General features: G+C 36.9%; 1 protein-coding gene across 1 annotated transcript in view; it reads right to left on the bottom strand.

Annotated features, from left to right (window-relative positions):
* The window catches only part of pappa2 (pappalysin 2), a 73,730-nt gene that overhangs the window by 7,763 nt on the left and 44,930 nt on the right, over positions 1–21,037 (bottom strand). Inside the window, exons 16-21 of the mRNA XM_046851380.1 lie at positions 14,818–14,995; positions 9,368–9,581; positions 8,197–8,365; positions 7,916–8,048; positions 2,412–2,521; positions 1,031–1,102 (exon numbers count right to left, since the gene is read on the bottom strand). Coding sequence (XP_046707336.1) covers positions 1,031–1,102; positions 2,412–2,521; positions 7,916–8,048; positions 8,197–8,365; positions 9,368–9,581; positions 14,818–14,995 — 876 coding nt within the window. The remainder of the gene's footprint in view (positions 1–1,030; positions 1,103–2,411; positions 2,522–7,915; positions 8,049–8,196; positions 8,366–9,367; positions 9,582–14,817; positions 14,996–21,037) is intronic.

Genomic DNA, 21,037 nt, shown 5'->3' with positions numbered 1-21,037 from the left:
GGAAACAGAGGAGGTTACGAGCGTGGTGCGCGTCTCACACTCGCAATCAACCACTACCACATGGCTAAGTGTTAAATTATGTTTATATTACGGTAATTTGCGGTGTATTTGTTTTTAAAAATAGGCTACAAATACTTTTTAAGTGCAGAAATAAGCGAACGAATGACATCTCGGAACGGATTAAATCGCTTTTACATTCATTCCTATGGGGAAAATCAGTTCGAACATACGAGCAAATGGACACACGAGCAATTTTCAAGAACGAATTACACGGGGTTCCACTGTATATACTTACATACCATTATAAATGTAAAAATGTTAATATAAAAAAAAAGCTTTTATTTGCTTGACTTCATTAGGGACAATGGGTCTATTAATACTAACCCTCCCTTTCTGTCAATACAAAAAAAAAAAAATCAAGTAAAAAGAAAGAGATTTTTTGTCAGAGCAAAGGTGGAAACTTCAATGACTTTGTGCAATTATTTTATATAATACGTTGCAATCATTCCTTAGTGTATCTTAGACACTATTAAACAACTAGACACAGAATTTTAGCTGATTTCCGTGTACTCAGTTTAACTTTCTCAGTTTTGGCCAAGTCCCACTGAACACATTATTGGCTCTCAAAAATAAAACAATCAACCCTAGTCTTATCGCTAATAAACTGATGATGGAGTTCTTAAGGCCTCCACTTAAAGCTGGTAGAACTCAATCAAAGTACATGCTCTGTTCCAGCTGAAAAGGAGCAGATGTGGACCCTACAATAGTTTATAAAATTTTCCATGGCACACTAGACATATCGGGCCAGTAAACACTGAGATGAAATCCAACTGAAAATCTTTTCAAAATGAAAACATGAATAACTGAGATAGGTATTTCACTCGAAACTCATAACATCATAACTCCAGCACCAGTCATTATACAAATGATGACTGTTCTGGTGTTTTGCGCACCATGTATAAAAAGTTTGCTTACTGTAGGCAGTGAGGATTGTGGCTCCGTACTTTATACAATTTTAAAAAAGACTCACCTCACAAGACTGAATGCAGTGGATCTGTTCAGGATTGGGGTGCCATTTCATTGTACCTGTACATACAATGCTCTACACATACAAACGCACACACAAATGCACAACCACAGAGACAAAAAAGAGTGAGATCAGTCATTATCCATTCTCATCATTGTAAATTTATATAGCTTTATAGAAATTTAAAGTATCTTTAGAAGTTTCCCTCTACCTGATGTCACCCTTCCTAAAATCAACCTACCTATAATCCTATGTTTACTGTGTGTACATTATTATAAATAATTTTAGAGTTGTATCATAATGTACTGACAGTACAGAAAAAGCTTGCCAGATTGTACACGAAATAAATATATTAAAACAAAAACAGGAAACACTATTTACCACCCTCATTCTCTTGTTTGCCTAGATATATTATTTACATCACAAAAAACAGCAAATTCAGAGCAACATATTAAAGTCGTATCCATTCCTAACCTAGTTTTGACATCCAAATCCTGGAAGTCAGTACCTTATCTACTTATCTTAGTTTGACTTTTCCTCCACCTTGCTTACCCAATCTGCAAAATTTTGGATATCATTCCTGGAAAGCACATTTTGTCTAAGGGCTGCTGAAGTATGGATATAAACAGTGGAGAAAAGGCCTGATACCTTAAGAAACATGAGTGCTTGGTGTGTGGTATTTTAATTGTCGTCTATATAAACAGTTACACCAAAATCATCAGTTACAAATTAGAATGGAGACACAGAGATGAAATTGGCCTTTAAAAGAGTAATCGCAAAGCAATTCTAGAGCAAGAAAAAGCAAACGGGGCCAACCTATCCTTCAGATATGTCAATTATATGACAATTTGGTTTCAGTTTACTTAGATTGTGCTGCTCATGTGGTTAAATATATAAATGCCTTACTTGCTTTCAATTCTTGCTTTCAATGATGACTAAAGTAGAAACACCTCATGGGAATAAGTACTTTTAAGTCTTTCAACATCTCAAATATTTAAAGTCCATTTGTCAAGGTTCAAACTGGTTTAATTGCAATGTTTTCCTTTTTATGAGTGGATTGCATGCAATGTTAACTGGCAGGAGATTCAAGTTCAGGGGGAAAAAAATATGTAGTCAGAGCTGATCCATGTGTTATATATGCAATGTTTTGCGGACATTATCACTGAATAAATAAGAACAAATGAGATTCACTTCTGTGGTCACCAGCTAAACAGACTGCTGCTAGTCAGTTGCTTAGATGCTGGCTTATGCTAAGTAGCCTCATGATCAAATAATATGACCAAAGAAAGTACAAAAATATTTCTGATTTACAGATAGGACAAGAAAACTGTTAGTAGAATTGGCTACTAGCTGTTGTAAAGCAGAAAATAGCAAAATACTTTACCTGAACCCTGGATGGAAGGATCCAGTGTTTAACAGTATCAGCCGTGAAGTTACTGGGCAACACCACAGGGTCACTTAAGGGTACGACACACACCGGGTAACAGACTGCACCTGCCATGACACAAAACAAGCCTTCATTTTTATGTGTTGAAAATATTCATGTGAAAACATTAGGACGAAAAAAAAAAAAAAGAGACATGGCCATCTGTGCTATGATAGCAGTAACTCTAATATGTGGCACCTTACCATTTATTATACTGCAAAGTGCTAAAAAATATCTGAGCTGCTTGCTTAACAGGAAGCGCTGCCACTTCACAGTTACAAAGTATGTTCTCCCTATGTCTGCAAGAGTTTTCTCTGGCTATCCAGTTTCCTACCACATCCTTAAAGCATACTAGTATGGCTGAATTTCTCCCCAGTTGTGAATTAACAATAAAATGTGTTCTGTGACAGACCTAGTGTAGCATTATTACATATTAGACCATTTAATACTCGAGTTTGTTTAACGCATGGTTGCTACAGGTTTGTTTGCATCTTTAATTGGGCCTTTTTCACCTTTTGCAGTATTGTGAGGTGTGTCTATCATTAACATCTATTTATTTATATGGCACATTAAAATGCAACTTTGTTGCTTCAAAAAAAAAAAAAAATTCAAAATACACACACAAAACATTTCACACAATAAAACAAACAAAAGTAAGGGTTCTCCCAAATCACAATTTTCCTGCTTCAAAAGCCAGACAAAAAAAATGTCTTCAACTGAGACCTAAAAACCTCTATGGAAGCCTGCTAAATACAAAGGGCAAGACCGTTCCACAGTTTAGGACCTACTACAGAAAAAAGTGTTATCACCTTTTGACTTCCTTTTGGACTGAGAAACAGCCAAGACCATATGATATATTGATATTAATTACCTACCTGATGTGTAAGACCCTAAGAGATTGCAGATATTATCTGGAGACAAATTTTGTATCGCTTTGAAAACCAATACATTTTGAAAATCAATTCTATTCTTGACTGGTAACCAATAAAGAGAGGAAAACACTGGAGTGATGTGCCCTCTTCTTTTTGTGCCACTCAAAAGCTAAGCTGCGGCATTCTGCATAAGCTTGCAAGGATGGTCAGATCCTTTTATGATCCCAGACCCCAAGAACTGCTATGCAACTTCATGAGGCCAAACCCCGAGAACTGCCATGCAACAAAACAATAAACTTTCTAATCTGAAGAGAGGATCTCTTTAATCTGAGGAGAGAAAGTCATCTGTTCAGCTGCCTTCTCACCAATCCTTGAGCCCCCTCTGTCCCTCCTGGGAAGACGACCGGGTCATGGAAAGGTGACAGAAGTTCCCGAAATTCAAGATAATATACTTGCATAATGTATTAATTACATTTTAGGAATTGATGCATTTTACCGCCACATGTTTGGTATCATTTTAAAGGTCTAAGTGTGATTGAACATATAATCTCAGTCCCATATGAGTAGAAAATGCTTCAGGTTTGGGGAAATTTTGTCCTACTGACATAAGTGTTGCCCCTGAGAAGATACTTATCAGGTGTTGGTTTTAATCTAGGTGATCATTCTAGCTAATCACCTCCTGTCCCAAGAAAGTGTTTGCAAAGGTTTTATCACTTTAAATTTACAAGTGTTTACGATGGTTGGGTATTTAAGGAAATTTGGCGAAACACTATGTGTCTCTATTGCCAGGTACAGTGATTTTTTATCACTGTATCAACTATTTGGTTTTAAACGGTTGTTTTAAACAGTAACATGATTACTGTAATGACTGTAATCATGTTGTGTATCTTTTTCCTAGTATTTGTTTTAGATGTGACATTTGTTTATTGATTATTGCCTGGCAAATAAATGTATAATTTTTGATTAACTCTTGAAATTTCCTGAAATCATTTATATCTAGTTGATTATGTAGTCTGGTGTTACTGCAAATATATGACCAGGATAGTATAAACTGAAGGCTCATGAACGGATGAAGCATCAAGCACCACGTCTTGGACCCTCTGATTTCTGACTATCACTGACTTAGCAAGTTATAACTAAGTGGATAAATACATTAAATCTCCATATCTTTAAAACTCAAAACGGTTTTTAGGTAAGTTGATAAAAGCATTGGCTATATTCTCTTTCACATTAGGAGGACCAAGTATGATCTCAGACTTTTGTTCATTAAGCTAAATAAAATTACTTGGCAGCCAAACTTTTATCTAAACACAGGGACTGCAAAGACTGCTAATTTCCAACCTTCAGCAGTAGATAAAGGAGTGAAACCATTTCAAAGCTGATCCCCTAAAACCAACCTCATACTACAACCATTTTAAAAGAATTTAATGAGCCACAGTGTCAAATGCAGCAATGAGATCTAACATAATTAAAAAAGCTTCCTAGAATCAACCACTAATAATTAATAATTTAAAACTTTTACCAGAGTGGTCTCTGTACTATGACCAGTTTTGAAAGCAGATTGGAATTTATCCAGGAGATTATACTAAAACTACCATCTCTAACACTTTATACAAAAATTGTAGTGTAGAAATAGAAATTGTAACCTCAAGGCCGGGTTTTTTATTTAAAGGATAAACCACTGCATGCAACCACTACAAGATGGAACACAACCCTCAGATAAAGAACTATTCACAAAAGATACTATACTCAGGCCCATGGTTTCAAACACATATTTAAAAAAAGAAAAAAAAAAAGACACTTCCGTGCCGGTCCACCATCACAAACACTGTGGTAGTTGCAAGAAATGGATTTAAGCCAGCTTAAGATGCCAAAAGCTGCGTACACTTGGTGAATGTCTTGACATGCCTTTGGATTATGGTTTCTCCTCACGACATAGAGATTTCGCTCATCTGAGAAGGATTATTTTTTTGCTGGGAAGTAAAGACATATAGGGGGAGTGGATTCCACAGCATGAGGATCAACTCACCACAGGATTGTTTGAATGAGGGGGACCTGCCTAAAAACATTGGCTTTTGTCAGATTGAGCAAAAAGACTGCACACAGTTCAACAAAGACTGGGGGTGTTGGGCATTATCTGTAAATATTGTATTGTTTCTATTATGTATAATACATGTCACTAATGAAAAGTTTTGTTGTTTGTTTACTGTGTCACTAAAGATTCTGGACTGATTGTCATCAGTACCTCTCTAAGGTGAGAGTCGAGTTTTGTTTACTCAGGAGTGATTCCATCTCAGGGAGTTTTTTCTTGCCACTGCTTGCTCATTAGAGATAAACTTGAAGGAGTGATTTCTGATGATGAAATGTATTTTTGTAATCTATTTTATTCTGTAAAGCTGATTTAGTGTATATTGTTAAAATGGCTGTATTACAATTTACAATTACAATTTTATTTGAATTTAATTGAATTTACACCAACCAGGCATAATATTATTACCACAGATCAGGCGTAACATTATGATCACCTGCCTAATACCATGTTGGTCCCCATTTTGCTGCTACAATGCCATCAAACATTAACAGCATGAACTTCTTTAGCAATTTCAGCTACAGTAGCTCGTCTGTTGGATCGGACCACGTGGCCTAGCCTTCGCTCCCCACATAAATCAATGAGCCTTGGCCACCCATTACCCTGTTGCCGGTTTACCACTGTTCTTTCCTTGAATCACTTTTGATATATGCTGACCACTGCAGACTGGGAACATCCCACAAGAGCTGCAGTTTTGGAGATGCTCTGACCCAGTAGTCTAGCCCTTGTCAAAATTGCTCAAATCCTTACACCCATTTTTCCTGCTCCTAACACATCAAATTTGAGAACAAAATGTTAACTTTCTGCCTAATATATCCCACCCACTAACAGGTGCCATGATGAAGAGATAATCAGTGTTATTCACTTTATATTCACTGTTATAATGCCAATGTTATGCCTGGTTGGTGTATAATAAGGAATCTTTCCAGGATAAAGCCTGGTAAAGCTTGTATTACAATAAGACCAGGCCAGACACTTTGTTCTCAGTTTCAAAACCCCTTTACAGATGGCTTTACACTCTGCTCCAAGGCCCCATGCCAACAAGATATCACCTTACCAAAAAGCATCAACACCAACCAGTTAGGGTTCTTACAACCCAAAGTTTCCAGAGGCAGGGCACACAGGAGTTGACCTCATGGCACCCTTTCCCACTAGTCAAAAACATAACAAATACCTTTTCTGATTGCTGAGCCTACTCAACAATCACCAAAGTTATTTGTTTTGTTTTTTACTCGTGGATATGCTCCCATTGCAAAAAAGCAAAACTAAATAAAAATTCTGAGGGAAGAAAATCTTCACATGCTGGGGGATATCCAAAGTTTCTGACCATAGTTACCAGTTCACATCTCCACAATTGGACAAATGGAGTAAGAATTGGTGAGTAACACAAAAGCTCACCCTACTTACCATTCACATCTGTACCTGACTTTCTCATAGATTGGACACTAACAGCCAGGGTCTTATATGAGACATCAGCATGAGACAAAGTACCAGTGGATCCATAAGTTACCATTTTTGCTACACGCCACTGCCCCCAACACCAGCCAATAAACAACAGAAGAGGGCAGAGGAGGATAAAAACAGAATATGTTTGCATAGTGTTAAACGCTATTCCACTACCAGATTCCAATAACAGTGTACTCTCTGTAAATGTCTTTACATATCTTTGGATTTTGGTTAATTTCATCTGGGAAGGATTACTGTTAAAGCTGACAGAAGCTAAATTTATATTAGGGAAGTGAACACAATTCACCACAGGTTTGTTAGAGTGAGGGAGATCTCACTAAAGATATTGACTTTTGTACATATTGAGCACAAAGACTGTTTGCACAAACCTGTTCACACATGCACAAAGACAGGGGATGTCGGGCAGCATTTGTAAATATTATTATTTTTTTGTATATTTTACTGAATATTTTTTTGTTGGTTGCTTCCTTGTGACACGCACTCAAGAATTCAAACTGATTATAGCCAGTGTCTCTCTAAGCTAGTGTTACATCAGTGTTCCCAGGAAATGGTTCAGGATGCACTGTGACCATGTTGCTAAAAATAAATTACTCATTCAATTGAATCTTCATTACCCACTTTATTCTATTCAGGGTTAAGGTGCATCCAGAGTATAAGCTAAGAACACCCGGATCACCTGGGAACATGCACAAAATATTTCGCATAGGAATTCTGTAGTTGTGATGTGACAGCGACACCCAGTGCACTGCCATGATTCCTTGATTCGATTACTAACATAAATGCAAATAAATAGGTCACATGACTAATGTATATTATTTAGAATATTCTAATGTGTTGTGACTTATAATAAGTCTATACACTATAAATATATGCAATTCTAAACTTTTTAAAACAATTTTTACTTGCAACCAGTTTATTAAATGCACAAAACCACATCATTAAAATATAATGGTGATAACTAGAAGATAACTGAAATGTTAATTTAAAAAAAGCTTTTTATCAGATTAAGGTGGTAAACATGTTTAAATCCTCACCGATGCCATAACCCTCATCACAGGTATACTCCACCATGTTCAGATCCAGAGGGGCCTGGCACAATCCTCCCATTGTCTTACACATTTTGAAGTCTTCAGTCCATTGCCCATCTTTTGTGCAGCGAATTGAGAGCTATAAAAATAAAACAAGAGGATGATTTGGAATCTATTATGTTTGCATTATTCTATTATAAATTCTATTTTAATGTCAGTAACTTGAAGTGTGTAAGAATCTTTTAATAAGTGAAAGTGAAAAAAGTGCAATAGTAATATGATTTTACCCTATCAGTAGGGATAGGGCAGTGTAGAGTGCACACACTATCATAGTCCAGGTGGTTGGTACATGTATACATGCCCTCAAACATGGCAGGCAGAGCAGGGCAAGAGACAGGGGAACAGCCACCAGTCTGCCATCTGCCACCCTCTAAACATTCCAGCTTCAGAAACCTCCTACACACACGCACACGCACGCACACACACACACACACACACACACACACACACACACACACACACACACACACACAAACACACACACACACACACACACACACACACACACGCACACAGATTACTATGATCATAAATACTTTTCCGCTGACCTGTGCATTACTGCTTAATCTTTCATTCTACTAATCTGAATAGCTAATGAAAAAAACATTGTAGCCCATTATAACATTTTTACATTTAAAAGCACTGTATGGTTTTAAAACATTTATGGTAATAAATACAATAGACAAAACATAAATCTGAATTTTTCCTATTACTGTGGATTATTTGCAACATAAAGTGTACATGGACAGGATTGCGTGTGGACTATTATAGTCTGCCATCTGCTTATATTCCAAACTACTTAACTTCCCAATTAAATTGTTTCCATCGTAATGAACAATGTACCATTTACCGCGGTGAACATTATGGGACAGATTACAAAATAGATTCATATTAACATGTCAAAAAACATTTGGTAGGACTTACTAATCACCAACTCCTGACTGTAGCAGAATTGTTAAAAGGGTAGGAACACACAGAAGCAAAAACAGTGTCTATGATATACTCTCATAACGAAATGTCTTTTCGAGTGAATGTGTCAAAGGTATTAATAAACAAGAGAATTTAAAACCATTTATTAGCCCTGCTGGCCATGACTTGCAGCATGAATGGGCAATTAAAAGGGCTTTAGAGGTGTTCACATATTTTTACAACCAGTTTAATAACCCATAAAGCCATGGCAGGTGTAAATACTGGCCTCCCCTGACCTTATTAAATGGTGATAAGCTGCATTGAGCAATCCAATTAGATAAACTTGCTCAGTCACATTGTATATGATAAGCCATTATAGACATTTAGCAAATTTATGGTACTATAGAGTTATTTAGAAAGATTAAATTTATTTTATAGCCTTGATAACTCAAAATCAAAATTAAATGTAAAACCATGTGAAGTACTCACTTTCTTGGCTTTTTGGTCAGGCTACCCATAATGTAATATCCAGGGTTGCATTTGTATCGACACACGGTTCCCACATCATGCCTTCTTCCATTGCACTGTGGCACCAAGAGTTTGGCAAATGGTACCGTGGGTGGGTCCGTACACTCAATCTTACAGTGAGCTTCAGGGAATGACCACAGTCCATCCTCAAGACAGGCCAATGTACTGCTTTCACCTTGCAAAAATAAACAACACAAATAAAATATCACTGGAAACGCTACACAGAAAACCTGGAATGTTAAGTTTAACTTTATACAAATGAGACGTGAATTTCAGCATGAAATTGTTTAAAAAATAGATCTTAATCTGGTTTTGTATGTTTAATTAGAATACGTCTGGGATTTTACACCATACTATGAAAACGCAATGCAAGCACATCAGAAAGTGAAAAATATGACTTTATGGGAGATGGAAATCCAAATCTGTTTTCTCTAAAAGTTAATGAAGTACAACAGAACCTCATCGTAACTTGTACCTTATGTGGGATACACGCCTGAAACGTGCCTGAAGCCATATGATGCTGGTAAGGTAAAAGAAAACTAATTAGAATGTGTGACAAGTTCTAAAGCAATTTTACTGGTGAACAAAATTATGATAAATCTCTTTTGCATTGCTTCCAAAAAGAAAAACTTTATAAAGTGTACAAAGCGGAAACACACTTTGTAGTTCTGTCCGCATTCAGCAGCACCAAAATTGAGGCTAATAATCCAATTTATTTGTGCAACATATGCAAAAGCAGCAACCTGTTAATTCCTCAGAACTTTAATATAATAAATAAGTTTTAGATCTCTTCTTGAAAATTGACAGACATCATAAACATGCCTATTTTAGCCCAACAGTTGTAAGTATATTGTTCTAACTATTTGATTATTTCAGTGTAAAAGCTAAAAATTAAAAACACAATTCATATATAAGGAAAGTAGCTCAAGAAGGCTACGAGCAAGAAAAAAAAATATTACTGCGCTAGGGTGAGGATGCCAAACATTTGTTTGGAGCTCTTTTCCCTTCGTAAAATCCTTTGGAAATTAATGAGCAATCTGATCCAGTTGTTCTTCTCTATTTCAAACTTGCAACAAGTTGCAGCATTAAATCCAAAGGCATGAAGTTTAAACTCTAAAGGCAAAAGCTGTTAATTTCATTACAACAACTCTCACTGATTCTTGTTCCTGAATAGAGGTTATTTGGGTAATTATTAATAAAATATTATATGATTCAAATAGGTGTTTGTACTCTTTATGGTATGCCTGGCTTTTTAATCTTCGATTATTACATTTCTGTTAATTGGTGCTCAATAAATAGACACAAAACACCTCTTATACCTTTATATACTTTTCCATAGTTCAAAATATATCGTAAATACTGTCAAAAACTTGTCAGTGGTAGTGTAAGTAAAATAAATATGGTTTATTAAGAATTAATGAATTGTGCATAATTGCGATCTGAGGTAATGATGCCATTGAAATGGAAAAAAGTGGCAGGGTATATTCTATGTGTAGAAGGTGAAACCTTGAGCCAAACATAAATGGAGATAAATAGGCAATACAGGAGTGAAATCATTTCTCTTGTTGGGTGGATAAAGGAGAAACATGTCGAAATTCTGTTCTGACAGTGGCAACACAAATAAGATATAAGTTATAGTACCAGTCAAAAGTTTGGTCACACCTTCTCCTTTACTGTATTTTCTTCATTTTTATTATTTTTAACATTGTACATTAATACTGAAGACATTCAAACTACAAAAGAAACATGTAAAGAAATATGCAGTAAACAAAATATTTTAAAATAACATGTTAAATAAGAATATGTTTTATATTTTTTGATACTTCAAAGCAGACACGTTCTTCTTTAATGAAAGCTTTGCACACTATTGGTATTTTCTCAGTCGATCTTATGAGTTAGAGGTGTTGGGTGATTGTTGGCCGCTTTTCCTTCACTCTCTGATCCAACTCACCACAAACCATCTCAACTGGATTTAGATCAGGTGGTTGTGGAGGCCAGGTCATCTGATTCAGCACTCAATCACTCTCCGTCTTGAACAAATAGCTCCTTCATAGCCTAGATTTGTGTTTGGGGTATTGTCCTGTTTTTTAAAAAAGATTTTTAGCCCCACTAATTGCAAACAAAATAGGATGGCATGTCGCTCCAAAATGCTGTGTCAGCTATGCTGGTTAAGTGTACCCTCAATTTTGACTAAGCCACCAACCAGTGAAGCACACCATTAACTGTGGGAGCCACACATTCAGGAACAATTTATTGACCCTCTGTATGTCTAACAAAAACACAGCGGTTAGAAACAAAAATCTATCATTTGGACTCATCAGATAAAAGGACAGTTTGATGGTTTTTGAGACTGCACTTGGGGGTACTTTTAAAGTTCTTGAGATTTTTCAGATTGACTGACCTTCATTTCAAGTAATATTCTGGGTTCTTTAACACTTTTTGTTTACTACATAATTGTATACATGTTCTTTCATAGTTTGGATGTCTTACATATTAATGTACAATGTTGAATAAAATAATAATGAAGAAAAAACACTGAAGGAAAAGGTGTGTCCAAACTTTGACTGGTACTGTATACTATAACTGATATCTTAGTTGTGCTCCCATATTAGTTACTCCCACATTACTTTTTTACTGTACACTAGGTAAAAAGAAAATGCATTTTCAAATGAATTATATCGTTTTAGTCATCATGGTTTAAACAGTTGTGTTGGTCCTCACTTAGTTCAACAAAAAATAAATAAACATACAGTAGGTGATTGCAAAACAATTATAATAATACAAAAAATTATAATAATATTAATAACAGGTGGGAAAATAGGCACACACATCATTCCACACAGTCATTAAAAGAGTTTTTAGCAGCCTGATGTAAACAATTAAATGAACAAGATTAGGGTCAGGGTTAATTATCATGAACAACTAGAAGAATCAGCCATGATTGATTGGAGAAGCAGTTACAGGATTGCAAGGCTTGCTCCAAACAATCTAAAATTAACTATTTAACAGTATAAATAATAGTATATAGACAGTTTCCAGGAGCAAGTATCCCAGCAAATTCAGACCAATGTCCAAACATTTATTGCTCAGAAATATAAATAATCTCCAGAGCTATATCATGTGACCTATAGGCATTTAAAAGTATAGTAATTATTCATATTGATGAAGGCGCAATCATAAAAAGACAAAACAAATATGTTATTCATAGTAGACTGGCTCAGAAATGGCCAATTCTCTTAAAAATAGAAACATGCCAGCATTAACCAGATTTGCAATATTTCATCTGAAAAAAATAAAAATAAAAGTTGGACAGGGTGCAGTCGATTGGTCATCATGTACAATGAATGAATGAAAAAAAAACAAAAAAAAACCTATTAACAGAAACAGAACTTCCAATCAGTGAGACAACAATGTACCAGAATATTCTTGGCCCAAATGTGAGGCCACATGTCCAGTAACTTAAGCTAGGTAGAAATTGGATCATTCACTGAGACATCTGATTCCAAGAACACCAGTAAATAGACATCTAAATCAAGATTTGGCGATGAAGGTGATAATTCAACTTAATTAAGATGCTGTGCGATCTTAAGAAAAACAAAAGTACACAAAACATGGCTGTATTTATTTATTTTATTCATTGACATTTGAATGCCATCAATCATTAATGAACTAAATAATGTAAGAGATCAATAAATTTATACAGAAATCAATAACTTCATGTTGTTGTTGGTAAAATTTGGGTCTACGAGTTATTTTTCCCACCTAATGACTGAATTATTTATATAGTGGGAAAAAACACTACATTTTAAAATCTGATGTGCTGTTTGCTGTCACCTGAGGTTATTTGTTAACTACAGAATTTGATGAGGTCACATAATTGAGATTTAGGCCCAGATAAATAAAAACCTATTAAAGGAGTATGGACTTTCATTTTTTTTTTCTCATTTTGTCACATTAGATGAGTAAAGAAAGAGTGTTTGATGGGTGTCCAGTCATACTGAGAAAGGGATTTCATGGTTTTCATTTGTACCAAGCAAAATCCACAATTGAGAATCTATTGAATGTCATGATCACCACTGTAAAAAGTTTTAATCAGGTGTGACTCTAGCTCGATAGGATTGAAAACCTGCACCCACACCCACTTTTGCAAAAAGCAGTTGACTCTCCTGCTTTAAAGTAATAAACATTTTTGGTGGATGGCCCTGCAGTAGCTAACCATAATGTGGATGTGTGCCGTATTAGCTGGTGACAGGGCCGTCAGGGAACACAAAGGTTGTGGAAGGCTACACCTCTTTAGTATTAGCAAGGATTCCCATCTGGGATTTCTCTTTGAAGCAGTTACAATACGAGACCCTGAGGCACTGTATTCATATTATGAGCATTTTGTAAAATGTTCAAATTATTGAGAAATAAATCACACAGCAATAAAGCAGGCACGGGTTGCCAGTTTGCGAAGAAATTATTGCCTGTGTCTTATTATGTTTAGTTTTTCCAATGTCTGACTTTTTATGCTTTTGCAGATCTTAAACACCCACAAAGTTTAGTGCTGTATGAATAAATGAAAACCCGGAGCTCAGTTAATTGTTTACCTGTTTCTTATGTCACCTGGATGGGATCCTTACATGCCATGATCTTACACCTTCCCTTTCACTGCTTTTCTTTTTTATTCAATTTACTAATCAAACATTCTTTCTATTATAGATGTACAGCTTATACTATAGATATTAATATCAATATTATATCAAGTATTGGTAAGTTTTCAAATATAGGCATCAAGGTTTTAGTTTTATATCTATAGTAGGCAGATGCAGTTATTCACTGTATATAGTTTGTAGCAGTGCAACCTTTAAGCTATCCAAGCTAGAAAAGACATCTTTAGGTGGTCCATGTGATACCAGTCCACAGCTGACTCTTTCTTAGGGCAAACACTAGGCTACTCATGTGGGGCCATTCTCAGCAGCAGAAAGTAATCATGTCATAAGTGATTGTTAAATTGTGTAAAATCAATTGCATTCTCGTGTATTTTGTGTATATGCTGCATTTAATAAAGTACAGAATTTAAAAAAAGTCAAACTGTCAATACAAATGATTGGTGCACACATACAAAGAACATCCCCAGCAAACCTGTCCAGAATAAAACAATGTTTGAAAGGTACTCAGTATGTTATAATCAAAATCATCAAACTCATTTAGCATAGTTACACAGTGACACAAAGCTCCTTTCCATGGGAATCTCTAGTGAACATAAAACATGTTCTTAATCTTAAGCTGTTTTCTTACTAACTTAGTGTTCGCTTGCACTTATAAATGCTCTAATGAATAAAATCAGACTTCAAGCATACTTGAAATTCTGGATCCTAAAAAGAAAAACACAGCAAAAAATGAAAATATAAAAAAACTAAGAATGTTACCTTGCAATGTCGAGGGTGGGTTGCAAGAGAAGGTACACTGCTTGCCAAAAGTAGTACCCCAGGGGCAGGTGAAGGAAGCAAAAGAGACATGAGAGTTGTCAGGAAGACCACAGTCCACCAGCTCACAGCTCACCGCATGGTCCCAAACTCCATTGACACAGCTCAACTCTACAGTTCTCTGTGAACCAATCGGAAACACAGTCCGAGATAAATAATGTGGCTGATGACTATGTTAAAGATTTTATGTATGACATTTCCTTTTTTAAGGACACTTGATGATGTAACTCTGGATAGGTAAATCATCTGTGGCAGGAAGACCTTGCTGTGATTGATGCCAGTCTCTCATTTAAAGGTGATGTAGACAATATTACTAGAAATATAAAAAATATTCCTACAAGAAAAAATTATATAACTATAAGATACAGAAAAATGTCATTTGTTTGTTACTGCTAGGTCGACAATATAATGTCTGGCTTACTGATGTTTCAGTAAGTGCATTAACAAGAAGCCAGAGTCCTTACTAGAACCAGAATATTTGATCGCATCACCCCTTCACACATATTTTATCCACACTGCATTAGTTTTGAATAAAACCAGTTGCAATATATTGATCGCATTGACTATAAAATATTAATAATTGCTTGTAAAACATTTACCTCTCGTGTCAGGGGGCTAGTGTTTTTTTCTTACAAAACCCCACAGTTAATGAGCAGTCTTCCAGGTTAATGTTTGGGAAACAGTCACTGATTTAAGTGTCAAGACATTAGTTACTAGTTTTTTAACAGAAAAGCTTTTATGCAGCTGCAGTCTCACTCTGTCATAGCTAGACCCTGCTATAACTCTGTGTCCAATGTACATTCCCATACACCTCTATAAGACAAGATCTAAAGACCAAAATTTACAACAGTGCACATTGTAACTTTTTTTAACTAGTGTGATAGCGGCTCTACTACTTTAAAAATAATTAACTAACACTGAAGTTTATTGTCGCATATAGAATGTTACTGGCCTTCTTATTAATAGACATTATGTTGACATATACTTATGATCAGTGTATAATCAGTGTTCGCTGAGGAAAAGATTTTCTGTTTTGAATACAGCTGTCTGACTGCATTTCTCAAAGCTTATTTCTTAACCTATTTACTATTATTTGGATGATATTCAGTTAATAATTGGTAAACAATGTTAATCAAATATAGTCATTGTATAACATACTTCCTTGCAGGCAGTGTTGGGCAGTAACGCGTTACTGTAACGCAGTTACTTTTGACAGTGACTACTACTGTAACACGTTACTTTTTAAATAAAGTAACTCTGTTACCGTTATCGTATGGTGTGTTGTCCGTTACTTTTTTAATTGAATTAATTTTGGCTGAAGTGTAGCCTATAATCTAACCTGTTTATAGCAGCGACGCATTGTAGGATTGTAGGATGAACAACTGTAAACACGAAGAAGACGCACTGTGGGCGTCTCCATTTATTCAGGTCTGTGAGGCAGTAATGGCGAGTCGAGGCAAGACGAGTTTCTCAAAGTGGAAACATGCTCATTATTTCACTTTAGTTGAGCATAAAGACAAAAACCTTTTAGTCAAATGTATGCTGTGTCTTTCTGGTTCGAAGGTCGTATCTACTGCAATAGCAGCAACTCCAATCTGTCGAAGCTCCTCCAGAAACTCCATGCCTCAGCGAAGCTAGAAGCTAACCCGGTGTTCTGTTCTACATTGTTAATAGTTTTCATACTTAAGCTGTGGAAAGGAACATTTTTAAGAGCTCAGCACAACAACTTTTATGATGCAGAAGCCACTTTAGTTTTTGATTCTGAATATATTATTCAGCTTGTTTTGTTATTTATTTCAGAAATCCTTGTGATATATTTAGTTTGTGCTGGTCTGACTTAAAAAAAAGTGTTAAAAAATTACTTTGTGTTTAAGTCAGTTTTGTGTTTGTATAAACCATAACACATAAAAGGGCATTAATGGGAACTTTAAAGAACGTTCTTTAAAAAAGTAACAAAAAAGTTACTTTTAACAGTAACACATTACTTTTTGGTGTAAGTAAAAGTAATTGAGTTTTTGAATGAAGTAACTAGTAACTGTAACTCGTTACTATTTCTTAGTAACTAGCACAACACTGCTCGCAAGTATTAATATTTGATATGTGGGCTTTGCAACCAGAGGGGAAAACATGCTGGATGTTGTTTACACAAACATACCAGGCAAAGCCCTGCCCCCACCTCGGCTACTCAGACCACATCCCTGATCCCAGCATACAGAACACTCGACAGGCGTGCAAGATCAGATCAGAAGCAGGTATAAATCGGGCCAGCGGGATCTATCTCTGCTCTTCATGACTGCTTTAAATGCACTTACTGGGAAATGTTTACGGAGGCTGAAACCATTGGCGACTTCACCGACTTGGAGGAGTACACATTGTCAGTGACTTGCTACAGCAAGTGCACTAATACCATGACGTGACGTGACCATTTCCAAGACCATCACCACAGGCTCCAACCAGAATCCGTGGATGACTGAAAAGGTGCGTGTGCTACTAAAGGCTAAAGACTCTGCCTTTAGAGCAGGGGACAAGAAGGCCTTAAGTACAGCAGGGGCCAAACTGTCTTGTGCTATCAGAAAGGCGAAGCACACACACACACCAAGAGAATCCATGCCCACTTTCAAGACAGCAGAGACACTTGATGCATGTGGCTGGGCATCCAGGTGATCATGAACTAAAAGAAAACTTCTCCTGCTTGTGATCGTGGTGCCTCCCTCACAGATGCGCTGAACAACTTCTACTAGCTATCGTCCCGTTGCACTTCCACCCATCTTAATGAAGTACTTTAAGAGGCTTGTCATGGGGCACATCAAGACCCAGCTACCACCCTCACTAGACCCCATGCAGTTTGCTTACCGTCCAAACCATTCCACAGACATTGTCATCACCAAGCCCTCATCTGGCCCTCAACTACCCGGACAATCAAGTCAAGTCAAGTCAAGTCAAGTTTATTTGTATAGCGCTTTTCACAACAGACATTGTCTCAAAGCAGCTTTACAAAAATCAACAGTCAAGGTGAATGGTGTGCATTTATCCCAATAATCCCCACAATAAGGACACATACAGTATTTACGAAATTCTGTTCTTAGACTTTAGTTCAGCATTCAACACAATTATCCCTCAGCACCTGATTGAGAAGCTGAGTCTACTGGGCCTGAAAATATTCCTCTGCAACTGGATTCTGGACTTTCTGTGAGACCTCAGTCAGTCTGGTTTGGGTACAGCATCTCCAGCACCACCACACTGAGCTCTGGGGCCCCTCAGGGCTGTGTGCTTAGCCCATGCTATTTACTTTGCTTACTCACAAGTGTGTAGCGATGCACAGCTCAAACCACACAGAGGGACCATTGAGAGCATCCTAAGGAGTTGCATCACTGCTTGGTTTGGGAACTGCACCATTTCGGCTCACAAGACCATACAAAGGATAGTGAGGATGGCCAAGAAGATCATTGGAGTCTCTCTCCCCTCTATCACAGACATTTAAAGCACACGCTGCATCCGCAAAGCTAATTGAATTGTGGACGACCACACACACCCATCACACACACTCTTTACCCTTCTGCCATCAGGATAGAGATTGCGAAGCATTCGGGCCTCACATCCAGACTGTGCATCAGTTTTTTCCCTCTTTCTGCAGCAGACCACCTGTCCAAACTGAGCGATTGGGGAGAAGCATGATGGTGCTATGTTGTGGGGATGTTTTTTAGAGGCAGGAGTTGGAAACTAGTCAGGATCAAGGGAAAGATAAATTCAGCAATGTACAGAGAGATCCTTGATGAAAACCTGCTCCAGAGCATTCTGAACCACAGACTGGAGCAACAGTTCATCTTATAACAGGACAACGACCCTAACCACATGGCCAAGATAATAAAGGAGTGGCTATGGGATGACTCTATGTTCCAGAACTGAACCCAAATGAACCCAAATGGAGATGTGCACTGATGCTTTCCATCCAACCTGATGGAGCTTGAGAGGTTCAGCAAAAAGAAAAGGAAACAATGCCCAAATGTAGGTGCCAAGCCTGTAGCATCATATTTAAAAGGACTTGAGGCTGTAACTGGTGCCATAGTTGCTTCAACAAAGTATTGAGCAAAGGCTGCATGATTTCAAACAAACCTCTTTCACATTGTCAATATTGTCAATATTAGCTATAGAATTTTGAGAGAAATAATGACACTTAAACCTGATAAATACTAAAAAAGGTAAAATTAAAAATTATGTAAAATGTTGCTTGTTTTTGTTTTTTTTATTTTATTCTTTATTCTTATCTTAGTCGACATCCCACTTAAATAAAGAAATTAAAGACAACACAGCAGCAATTCACAAGGAATCTCATAATTCTCTCTAAAAGAGAGAAAGCATACTCAAAATCACCAAGTACAGTTCAGCATTACTTTATGACATATGTGACATTAATGTCTCAGGCAAAACAATGCGATTTTACTTTTTAGGATTCAGGGGGATCATCTACTCAGTGTATAAAAAAACAACAGTCAAGATGCTTGATGATCAATATTCTTACATAATGCAAATATATGCAAAATTCTATCTGAGCAGCCATTTGTAGCAACAACTAAAGATGCATTTTTTGTTAATTACAAGGGCTATTTTTGAATCACTGTTCACTGTATAGATTCACTCAGACCATTTCTTAAAGGGCATTAGCCTTCTAAAAGGATGAAGGGCAAGAACATACTTGCAGGCATGCATGAGAATATCCACAGGTAGTTTGCCATTCAAAACAAAGTGGTGTTGAGGACTCCAGATAATGGCTCTAATTTTAGTGTGTTTTTAGCTGAAAAAAATAAAAAACAAAAGATGAGGGAAACGATCGGTGCTTGCTATTCACTCTAGTTGGCTGTAACCAATGATGTTGAGGTAGCAGTGACAGATGTGTTCTTACCCAGGACAGAATTTGACAAATGTCATGGTTTATTTAAGATATACTTCTTCTTCTTCTTCTTCTTCTTCTTTCAGCTTGTCCCATTAGGGGGCGCGACAGCGGATCATCCGTCTCCATACCTCCCTGTCCTCTACATCTGCCTCTTTCACACCAGCTACCTGCATGTCTTTCCTCACCACATCCATAAACCTCCTCCTTGGTCTTCCTCTTTTCCTCCTACCTGGTGGCTCCATCCTCAGCATTCTCCTACCGATATACCCCATGTCCCTCCTCTGCACATGCCCAAACCATCTCAATCTCAACTCCCTCATCTTGTCTCCAAAACGTCCTGCATGCGCTGTCTCTCTAATAAACTAATTTCTAAACTGTTCATCCTCTTCACTCCCAACAAAAAACTCAACATCTTCAGCTCTGCTACCTCCAGCTCCACCTCCTGTATTTTACTCAATGCCACTGTCTCTAAACCATACAACATCGCAGGTCTCACCACAGTCCTATAAACTTTCCCTTTCACTCTTGCAGATACCCTTCTATCACAAATCACTCCTGCCACTCTTCTCCACCCACTCCACCCTGCCTGCACTCTTTTCTTCACTTCTCTAACACAGTCTCCATTACTCTGCACTGTTATTTAAGATATACCGTTACCTTTATTTGTCCCACAGTGGGGATATTTCTCAAGATTTTAAATTTATACATTTATTAATATTACATATATTTTAGCTATAAAGTATGCTTTTAGATACTTTGCGACATGTCCAAGGCTGTAGATGTCCTACATCTTGATACCAACAATGAACTTCCTCCTTGAGAATTTCCAAACAATGAAACAAGTCAATCTACAAAATTGTTAACTCAGTTGATGCCATCCTCAGCTTTGCTGCATTTTTTTAGTTACAGTACCTTTGTGAAAAGTATCTCAAAGCAACTGTTTCACATCCCTGTCTTACATACCAGATGTGCAGAAAGATGACATAATCTTCACTCTAAAACAAGAGCTCAATAAACTTTTAGAAAGCAGTGCTCCAGATTTTGATGAACCAGATGTTAAAACTGAGGCAAACCATACAAGTGATAAAATTACAGCCTACTTCTACAAAGAGTAAGAGTGTGTTCTGAATGAAGTGGACAGTTTTCTTCAGTCTGCTACACCATTACTTGTGAATACATTTCAGCACCTACAAAAATGGAAGGGAATCTTCATGAAGTTCAAGACTGGTGTTTTCTGCCAGTGCTGCATGTGAGAGAAAACACATTTTCCTG

The sequence above is a fragment of the Silurus meridionalis genome, chromosome 6 (assembly GCF_014805685.1).
Source record: "Silurus meridionalis isolate SWU-2019-XX chromosome 6, ASM1480568v1, whole genome shotgun sequence".
NCBI lineage: Eukaryota > Metazoa > Chordata > Actinopteri > Siluriformes > Siluridae > Silurus > Silurus meridionalis.
This window is presented reverse-complemented; position numbering and strand designations above follow the sequence as displayed.